At 37.7% G+C, this 11,355-nt stretch overlaps 1 protein-coding gene across 2 annotated transcripts in view; it reads right to left on the bottom strand.

The window, feature by feature from the left end:
- Nucleotides 1-2,505: 2,505 nt before the first annotated feature.
- Nucleotides 2,506-11,355, bottom strand: part of jag2b (jagged canonical Notch ligand 2b) — an 84,442-nt gene continuing 75,592 nt past the window's right edge. Inside the window, exons 23-25 of one of the 2 annotated variants that reach the window (XM_005160485.6) lie at nt 10,331-10,462; nt 8,238-8,388; nt 2,506-4,559 (exon numbers count right to left, since the gene is read on the bottom strand). In XM_005160485.6, coding sequence (XP_005160542.1) covers nt 4,042-4,559; nt 8,238-8,388; nt 10,331-10,462 — 801 coding nt within the window. In that variant the 3' untranslated portion in view covers nt 2,506-4,041. 2 annotated transcript variants of the gene reach the window in all.

The raw sequence follows: 11,355 nt of genomic DNA, 5'->3' as shown, positions 1-11,355 counted from the left end.
TCTTATCTTATTAACAAAATGTTACATACATAAATAAAAACCAAAAACCTTTTTAAAAAATATTTTTATAAAACTGTTTCTAACTCTTTTACAAAAAAAAGCTCTAAAAACAAGTGAAATTTGTAAATTATATAATCTTTTTCTTTAATGTGTAATGTATACTCTTACTGTTTGTTGTATACTCTATCTTTTTGTCTTTCCATTTTCTTTAAAATGTACTCTGATTTAATGTATTCTCATTTTTCGCATAATAAAAAAATATAGTTATATACTGCACTTTTAACAAAATAAGAGCAGTAAATGTTAAGTTATATGCTCTATCTGGCTCCAAAGTATGTGAATTGTGTACAATTTGAGACTTTTATAAAGTGATGTATTTATTATAAAAAAAATTTAAGCATCAAAATAAACAAAGCAATATTTTTACCTGCCATTTATTATAATTTCCAGTTTTTACTAAACACATTTTTATGACTAAGATGTAGGCATCTAGTCAGGCATATTTTAAACAAAAATCATGACAATTAGAAAGCTCTATAAGCATAATAGCAGAGTACTTAATTGCCATTTACATTTTTAAAAGCCTAAACCATATATATTTGCCTCTAGCCACCATCCTTTAGACCACACTAAAAACCACTTTTACTCATTTGTCAACTAGAAGTATTTAATCCTTCAAAATATTTTTGGTCAGGGTAATGTCAACGGAACTTTATTTGATCCATGTTCAGATATTTTACTTTCAAACTTTTCTTACTCTAACAAAAATATCTAAATGAACAGAAATGCCCAAAGTAAAAAAAAAAATTAAATAAAAATTGGACAAATTTTAACCTTTGATTTGGCCCACCATCCTATTTGAGAGGAGAGTGAGTATGAGATGGCGATTGGGGCCCCAGCAAACAATTTTGTGTTTAACAAGTCTAATAGACATCCAAGCGTAGACAGCTTGGCTAAAACAAGGCTAAATTTGGGCTGTCAGTGAAAATCGAATAGACATAATAATAGGCCAAAACTAGACTAGTCGTCAGATACACAGATTAGACAGAGTTTATAAGTGTAGTCATTCATTTCTGTTTATTTGATGACTAGTCTAGTTTTGGCCTATTCTTAGACTCATTCTTACTCTTTTGGCCAAATCTCTATTAGATTTTCACTGACAGCTCAAATTTAGCCTTGTTTGAGGCAAGATGACTGTGTTTAGACATGTATTGGATATCTATTAGATACTTTTGAAAACACAAAATGCATTTCTAATTTGATGTAACATTTCTTTGTTTGTTTTATTGTTGAGCTACAAAAAAAGCTGACTGGAATTAAATGTTTCAACTAAATGTAAATGAATCTGTTCTTTTATGTAAATATGATCACTTGACGGACTGGCAAGCAAATCAAGGCAAAAACTAGCGTAATTCTGTTATAAGTTACATTTTGTTTTTACTGTCGTAAGTTCACAATGTAAATAATCCTGCATTAGTTAATATAAAGCAATGGTTTCTAGTAATTTTTAAGCATTATTAAATACATTAGGAAATTACCCATAACAAATTACCCTACCTAAATTTTCCTTCGGCCCTCTATTCTCAATCAAGTTGGGTTTCTGGTTCTTGATAAGTTTGAGCACCCCTGTATTAGACACTTTATTTGAATGTAATATGCTTTTGTGTGTGTGAAATTAATTCTGTAAATTAAATTTGATACAGTCTTCAACATACCTTTGCCCCCTATTCAACTTGTTAACACTTCCATCAGATGTGGTGTGAACAAATATCAAAACTTGACCAAATCAGGAAATATTTTCACCAGGATCTGTCACTGTTCATCCAGTTCACAAAATAGTGATTTAAAAAAGATGCTTTAGTGTTCTAATGGGTTTTATGATAGATACTTCAAGACTGTAAAAACATATTTCACTAAAGTGATGGCCAACACTGTATTAAAGTTTGAGTCACAATAGACACACAAAGAAAGTCAAAACATTTACTATTTTCTTTTTTAAATAACCAAACTGTCATTAGCTACAGGCCCCAGCACTGGTTTCCTTTTCCTCAATGGGTTCTCTCTCAAAGCACAACTGTATTTCCCCACTTTACTTCTATGAAGTTCAATTACACCATCAGAGACACCTAAACCCAACACTACGGTACTCTGAGTGATGTGTAATGCGACTCCAACCCTTCTTTCCATTAGAGCCTGTTGTGAGACAAAACCATAACATAAACTCAGCATCATCATAATCATCCTCATAAAACATTCACACCACATGAAGCCACGAAAAGGCCATCGTCCATTGGCCAGGCAGCAGTCAGCAGAGAACAGGAGACGTCTTTCCATTGGCTGCTTCTTAACGGTAGCATCTCGACTGGAAGCAAGAGTTCCTGTATCGACCCAGAGTCGTCCTCACCTCTGGCAGGATCAGGGGGATTTTTTTTTAGGTATCGGTAATACGATATGATGAAAAGACTTACCCACAAGCCTTCAGTACTAAACACCAGCAGACAGTGGTTCTCGTGAGCACATTGTTATAAAATGCTTTAATAAATAGTTTGATTTATTTCTAAGAACAAACATAAATTCCACTAAATGAACTTTTTTCAGAGCAATTCTTCTGTACAAAAAAATTACATCTTTAAAAAAGAAATAAAACAAAACAAAGAAAATTCTCCTCTCCAGCTCCACTCAGTTTCCCTTCCATAACGGACTTAACATTGAGCTTAATTTCTACTAGTTTGCGTTAACCTGATTTTTGAACCAATCAAAACAGTTTGAACTTTTAGCATCTTCCTAGGAGTCTTATATTGAACATCATGATGAACAAAATCAAATCATAGCCAGCCGTTTCAGAGATAATCCACTTCTTTGAACTGGTACCTCGAGTACAAATGCTTGACAACATAATTGTTCCCTTCATGAAAGTTTCGATCCAAACAAACACAAACAAGCAAACAGAAAGCATTTGGAAGTCATCATTTTGACATATCAGCATCTTTACAAGCAACAAGCATGAACCGGCAGGTCTCGGTTTTATGATCAGCAACAGGAGGACTGGTAAGGGAAGGGATTGTGGGTCTTCAAGGAGGCGAACACACACGCCACAATACAGCACACGATCGTATAGGTGTCTAGTGGAAAAACAAAAATAAAACAACAACATAATAGGATGATCTCTGATTATATTTCTGCTCTGACTGCGGGACGCTGTATATCTTACAAAACCTGCCATGACAACTGGCATAAATAAAAAGGAATGGTGGAAAATAAAAATAAAAAACAATAATAATCATAATATTTAAATCATAATAATAATAATTATAATAATAAAAAAAGTGACTTAAGTTACTAAATTCAAATATACACAGCGACTCCTTTATTATTTACACGTATTTACAGATCTCGTCTTTAAACAAATACCTTGATGGTTATATGGGAGCTGCTTTTGGGACCAGCCTCTCCACCTATTTTTTGTGTGTGTGCGTGTGTGTGTTTTTCGTGATCTACCGGGGCTGGAGACCCTGAAACCGAGGGGCTTGTCTGAAGGCACTTGCGAACGACTCAAAATACTGCAATCCGTTTGTTTAAAGAGCGTTCAGCCAAGTCGGCAGAAAAAAAAACAAGGCCACTTTATAGGCACTCTAGCCCTCCTCGTGAACGTCGAGCTCTGTAAGGCAGGCGCGGAAGGAGAACAGATGAACGCTTGTCCCCACGTGGTCTGCACCGAAGTTGGGCCACTCGAAACGAAATCAAAAGCACAAATGTTTGTAAACAACAACATAAAATTCGCAAGTTCCTTAGTCTTGCTTCCATTCCAGCAGTTTAGTTTTTTTTTCTTCCCGAAAACAAAAACGAGGCTTCTCGATGCCTCCTTATAAACAAATACAGTCTGCTTCCTCTGTACATAAAAAAAAGGGAAAGAAATTTGCCACTTTTTCAGCTTCAAAACGCTCCAAAGAGTCAAAAATAAAACAACACATGGGGGAAAAAAAACAAACTCAGTCTTGGTTTCTGAGATGGCCTTGGTCTCCTCGTCCTGCTCATCGGAGCTCATACGCAGTGTTCTTTGTGCTCTTGGCCGGCGGTGGCATTATTGACATTTTTACAGTTGTTGTCCTTTGGGCTGAAGCCTGTCCAGTAGGCTGCTTTGAGTGAAGGGCTACTGCTGCCGCTGGTGCTCCTCGTGGTGCAGATCAGCCCATTCTTGGTCCGCGCTGCAGATTTAGAGTACTTTTGGACGGGATGCTTGCCTCCTTCCGTCCCGCACCATTCTTCCACCAGCTCCAGCTCATCCTCCTCCATGTCCTCCTCGTCGTCCCCGCTGTTGCAGGTTCGGTCTGGGGAGCCCATGAGTTTGGTGCGCTCAAACTGCGCGTCCCGGTTGTCCTTGTGCTGCGGCCGCGTCACAGGCCTCAGCGGTTCCCACTGGTTGTTGACACTCTCCTCCACTGGAACGCGCTCACATCTCTCGCGCTCTTTTCTCCGCTTGCGGGTCCACCATACACAGACGATGACGCAGAAGACCCAGAGGACGCATAAGACGACGCACAACACAGGTACCAGGTAATCTATATGGAAAGAGAGAGTACAGTCAGGAACAAATTCCACCTTTTAAATAAAGAGCCAATGGTTAATTGACCCTTTTCACATGGGATCTGGGTTTCTCAACAGGGGAAGGCATCATAGGTATACTTGGAGCGAAGTGAATGGAAGAATACAACAAATTCAAATTCATTATTTCATTTGCTGAAATAAAATAAAAAAACTTCCCAATGAAAAAAAAAATTTTGGGAGACTGATGACGGCAGCCAGAGGAGAGAATAACATCAAATTTTCTTTCAGCCCCATAGACGCTGCATTAGAAACACCTTGTATGGTCACCAAATTTTTTTAAGCTCCGTTTGCTGCAGAATTTGCTGGGTATTTTGGCGTAAAGGCCCAGTAACAAAGGAACATAATGTGCTCGCGATTTGTCAATGTTTGACTCCTCTTAACTGAACAAATGGCGCCATTATAATCGTGAACACCAATGTGCAAAACACCAGGGGCCTCATGTATCAATGCTGCGTACGCACAAAAACTTTGCGTACGCCAGATTTCACGCTCAGAATCGCTCACGTTTGGATTTACTAACAATGAACTGAACGTGGGAATGTGCGCAGCTTCACGGCAGCTTTCTGGCTGGCGTACGCACATTTTTTGTGCGTGTCTGTTTTATTTCCATTGGCGACTCCTAGAGGCAGGTGTGTTAAATTCCTCTCTACAAAGTGTCTGAGCCTTGCAATGGCAGCTGTATGAGACGGGTTCATCTAGTAGGTATGTAAGGTTTCCATACCATACATTTGACCAGCCAAACATTAAAGCACAATTTGCAGCGGTCGCCTGTTTTCCCAATGTAATCTGAGCTATCTACTGCACGCACATTGCTATAAAGACACTATCTGAAGATGAATTTGCATGCGTGAATCAGAAACATTTCCATTCAATAAATGTGCAAATAAAATATGATGCACAAACTTATTGATGATTCCTACTTGTCTTTCTCGTGATAAATAGTGGGCAAAATCTGATATGTAGCGGGAAATAAAGAAGAAAGAGTTCATCAGACGCTAGATTGGAGCCGAGTTCATGCTTGAACGTGTCAATACATGATCACGTGCATCTTACGAGGTGCGCCACTGAGACTGCTAAGAGTACTGCAACATTTTACAGATATAAACCACACTATTTCTATTTTTAATGCACTCAGTGCAATGTTCAGACCCAACTGTGTTAAGCGCATCAGCTAAACTCTCCCACTCTATTTTTTTCTTTTGTTGTTAATTCCGGAGAACAAACTTGCAAATAACACCGCTTTTCTCCGGTCTACTTCCGAAAGCAGCACCTCCATTTCACATTCTGTTCAAAGTTTCTCTTTTTGCTTGATTTTGCCATTGCTTTTTTCGTTGGGTTTTCCATTAGCATAGTCATTAGCATATTCATACGAGGGAGGAGGCAGGGAGGGGTTTTGTGCTCGTGCATGTTGCGCTCAGATTCACGTTCATTCAGATGTACAAAAGAATATGCGTGAGATTCGGCGTACACAGTGTTTCATACATCTGAATTTTTTCCTGCGTACGCACATTTACAGCTTTGTGCGTACGCAATGTTTAAGTAAGATTTCGTACATGAGGTTTAAGTAAGTCTTCGTACATGAGGCCCCAGGTGTAAGTGTCATTTTTAAAAGAGATACCTAATGCTTGTTATTTGTTTTGATCCAAGTTTATCTGTCTGCAGACTGCAAGACAGGGGCGTAACTTGTAGTAGGTTAGAGCCGTAACTTGCATTTATCAAGATCCTATTGAAGCATGCGAGATGTCACAAAGAGATGTTGTTGGCAAGATGGTAGAAGTTATCAGGGAACATTTTCACCAAATGTTTGAGTTTCCTCCAAATTCATCCACAACCTATTAATTTAACATATGGTTAAATTCATTCATTTAGCAACTCCGCCATGCAACTCGTTTTGTTATGACAGTTAGCCTACTCTAAAACCCGCAGCTGTATGTTATTAATGATGATGATGGTTGGGTTTAGGTTTGGGGAAGGTATAGACAATAATATCTATAATGTTTGGATTTAGGGTAGTGGTAGGTGTAGACGTTAATAACGATGGTGGTTGGGTTTAGGTTTGGAGAAGGTATAGACAATAATATCTATAATGTTTGGGTTTAGGGTAGTGGTAAGTGTAAAAGTTAATGATGATGGTTGGGTTTAGGTTTGGGGAAGGTATAGACATGAATAACTATAATGGTTGGGTTTAGGGTAGTGCTAGGTGTAAAAGTTAATGATGATGGTTGGGTTTAGGGTTGTGGTAGGTATAGACATTAATGACTATGGTGGTTGGGTTTAGGTTTGGTGAAGGTATAGATGTTAATAACTGTAATGGTTGGGTTTAGGGTAGTGGTAGGTGTAAAAGTTTATGATGATGGTTGGGTTTAGGTATGGTGAAGGTGTAGACGTTAATATCAATGATGGTTGGGTTAACAGCTGTAGTACGTTTAAACCAGGGCAGTCCAAACTTAGTCCTGGAGGGCCGGTGTCCTGCATAGTTTAGCTTTAACTTCCTTCAATATCTGCGTGAAAGTTTCAAGTATACATAGAAAGAGCTTAAATAGCTGGTTTAGGTGTGTCTAATTGGGGTTGGAACTAAACTTTGCAGGAAACTGGCCTTTCAGTATCGAGTATGCACTCCTGGTTTAGACGTTAATAACTGTGACGGTTGGGTTTAGGTGTGGAGTTGGTGTAGACGTAAAAAACTGATCAGCACCATATTGCCGACAACATAGTTTTGACATGTGGGTCTCCACAACTTCAAGTTATGCCTCTACTACAAGTTACCCCTCTTCAAGTTACGCCCCGGTCTTGCAGTGTGCAAGCAGACCATACTCTTTTGCTGCCCCGTATCAAAACTTCAATCGTTTGGCACTTTTGTTCACGGGCCTGGAGCTGCTGAAGTTACAGTAAACACCACTTGTGCAAAACAGTTGAGGTGATCCCAGTTTCACTTTCATTCAATGAAAAAGATGATGTATCAAGGCAAGATGAATGTGGAGCTGCTTTTTTCATTGGTGTCTGAACACAGAGCAAATAGGATATTGCGGTAAGTTTACTTTTACATTTCTCTCATGACTTGCAAGATTATAAAGCACCATCTAACGTCAGGGGGTAATTTTGCACATTTACTCTGCTCAATGCAGTTAAAAATTGCCTGGGTTTGAATGTAGAACAACATCTCGTAAAATGCTGACAACCAACAAACATTGAAAAAAAGCGACACCCGGTGTGCACAAGCCTTGAACAACAACATTTGTGAGACACTTGTCAGATTCCATTGATTTTACATATGAAAGTTAACAGTAACCTTTGTGAATAACTTGAGGACAACAGTTATATCCAATGTAGTCGGTGCTCAGTTACAAATACTTTAAAACCTATTTAGAATTCCCTTAATCCAAAAAAAATAAAGTGTGAGCCATCTTAAATGCATTGCTGTGCTGTGGCAGAGGACTGTGGAGGAGCTGAATGACTGTCACACAGGTTTATGGCCTCCTGCCCACAACTGCTGCATCCTCTGAGCCACTCAGTCCCTTCCTTCTGTGACTCACAAAGACAATTAAGCTGCACTAATTGCTGGAAACAGGGAATTGACACTGGGTCGGGGGATGAGGGCTGGTTTAGCCTTGAGGCCAGTTGGCTCTACTCACCCACTGGCTGAGACGTGACCGGCATCTCCACTTTGACCTCGATGACGGCAAGCATGACGGTGCTGTTGTGCCGCTTGGACAGTGTGCTGACGATGGTACTCGCAGCCTCCTGGATTTGACTGTGACTGGGCTGCTCATCCTGCTGGAACGACTACAGGAGAACAAAAAAATAATATGGAGGGTTTATAAACATCAGACTGCACTGCAAAAACATGTAGATAAATGTTGAAAAACCTTTTAACTAAAGCGGTTGACTCAAATCAAAAAGTCGGTTGACTCAATTATTTCAACATGCAAAAACCTGCAGTGTTCAAAGTTCCTGCCTACAGGTTCCATTTTAATGAGTCAGGCCAGTTAAACACGGGCCTTCGCTCAGTGACTTGTTATAACACCGCAGGGATTTAGTGTAATCTGACCGAGTATAAAGCATGCATTTGGAGATAACCGCTATTTGTAAGTAACTTCCGTGAGGCAGAATGTTTCACTGAACGGAGGAAACGTGGCTTCAAATTACACTACACTATCCTGGCAGCTCAAAGGTATTCATTTTCATATTGATGCACAAGCATGAGCTTTTTGTTAATTCACTGAATATTTGTTAAAGACAGCTTTTTTACAATAAAGACAAAAGTGGTAATCCTAAGGCTTTGTGTAAGATGATGTGTGTGCAGCTGGAGGAAATGCTGCAATGCAGTACGACCCAATGCTGGTCACTCAACTGAATCTCATTACACCATAATGGGTTGGTTTGAAGAGCGGGCCAGTTGGCATTGCTCTGGGCGTCCGGGCATTTCGAGGAACCGCACTTGATTCGAGGAGGAAATCTAATTTGCATCCATTAACAGATTTTTACAATGAGTACTGTATCTTAAGACCCCCGTGGTTCTGACTTTGAATTTTAATAGATCTTAAGGGGCCAAAAACAATGCTAAGTGAATGGTACAGAGTTATGAATGGATAGCTGACAAATAGGATGTAAAAAAAATTTTTAAAAAGAGGATAATTTTTTTTGGTAAAACAATTTTTGAAGTTAAAAAAAATAAATAAAAAAAAAGACTTATGCAGTTTCAAGCCTAAATATTGAAAAAAATAAAGGGGTCACTAATGTTTCAATTCTTTCAGTTTTTGGTTTTACATAATTACTGAACTATTCCTTAAACAACTTGATGTGGTGTAGCAAAAATGAAGAAAAACAACTCTTAATAATATACAAATAGCATAAGTGTGATTTATCTTCAATGCTGGACACTTACCTTCATAAAGTGCTATTTATGTCATATAAAATTATGAATTATATCATTTTCCCCTACATAATTTGTGAAACCTGGCACCACACCAAAGGAAAAACAAAAAACTGAATTTATAGTGGCTCCAAAAAAAAATTCTGAACAAACACTTAGCAGGTACATGTCATGGGCTTCACAGGGGGTCTCAGTCACATGATCTTAAATGGGGTCCTTCAACTAATTAAATTTGAGCGGAATTGACTTTAATTATTGAATTGGTTTAAAATGAGCATAAATGGTCACACCGGATCACATGGTCTTCAGTGACTAAATTAATCAAGGTCCTTTGCTTTCAGAAATATATGCATAACAAAAATATGGCCCGAACTATATTAATTAGGGATTTGACGAATTTATTTTTAAACTATAAGAGTTGTACTTTATTGAACTACACTTATCCACAGCATACTGTAGTTTGTGATTTGGCTGGAAAATGTAAAAAAAAACACAAAAAATTATTAGAAGTCCATGGAATACAAATAAATGTTTAACCATTTACTGAACTTTAAATAATGACTGCACTAATTCTCTTCATTTTTGTCATACATGACAGTGAAAAATGCAACATCATAGGGCTGGGCTGATAAATGTTACATTTTATCGTGATTCGATATTATTTCAATAACAATGATAAGCTCTGGACTTTTTCACTCTTTGTTGATCTAAGAGCCAATCAAACAGCAGAAATGTGCAACAATAAGAATCTAAAAGTGTGTTGATATTGAAAATGTACCGAATATTACTCTTATATGCGCATAGAAAGCTCTTGCTAGGTGCACAAAGTAAAAGTGGTCAACATTTACTTACAATGGCTACCTCTACGGCGTCCTGGTTTTTGTAGGAGAGGTCACACAGAACCAACAGCTTATGATCCTTTGCCAGGCTCCGCGTGGCAGGCATATACCTCAGCTCCGAGCAGACATTCTCCACCGTCGTTCCCTAGAAAGCATGGCAGATTTTTACAGGGATATTTCAGAAACAGAAACTATGTTTAAATAATTGACATGTAAGAGATAAAAGTACTGTTAACAGTACTATAAAAGCATTGGTAAGGCAGCCTTTTCTGAAAATACACTACCGGTCAAAAGTTTGAGGTCAGGTTTTTTTGTCTTTTCAAATTATTCTGTTCATCAAGGTGGCATTTATTAAAATGTAAACAAAAATGTTACATTGTTAAATATTTATTAAAAATTTTAATAACTGTATTATTGCATGTCGTTTTAAATCCAATTATTACTCCAATAATTTTTGCTTTAATTACTATTACCAATAATACTACTACTAAAACTACTACTACTACTACTAATAATAATAATAATAATAATTTTATTATTATTATTAGAGTGATTTCTGAAGGGTCATGTGGCTCTGAAGACTGGAGTAATGAAGCTGAAAATTCATCTTTAAAATCACTTAAATAAATTACTAAATTAAATTATAAACTACTGTTGAACAGTTATTTTATAGTGCAATAACATTTCACAATTTTTTACTGTACTTTTAATTAAATAAATGCAGCCTTGGTGAGCATGATAAGCTTATTTTAAAACATTTAAAAATTCTACTGACCTCAAACTTTTGACCAGTAGTGCCCTTTTTTTTGTACACAGGCAATAATAGCTGTACATTCACCACAGTGTTTTTTATTTTATTCTAAAGGGGATCTATTATACACAATTTACTTTTGCATATTCAGAAAATGTGCTCTCAACCTGCCACAGCTATATGGTTTTAAAAGAACAGGGCTAGTGCTTTTAGTTACCTAAAAATCATTTGGTGGACACACAGCCTAGAGCACTATGCTACAGCTACGGTGATTGTCGTATGTTGGT

This window comes from Danio rerio, chromosome 20, assembly GCF_049306965.1.
Source record: "Danio rerio strain Tuebingen ecotype United States chromosome 20, GRCz12tu, whole genome shotgun sequence".
NCBI classification, from domain to species: domain Eukaryota; kingdom Metazoa; phylum Chordata; class Actinopteri; order Cypriniformes; family Danionidae; genus Danio; species Danio rerio.
This window is presented reverse-complemented; position numbering and strand designations above follow the sequence as displayed.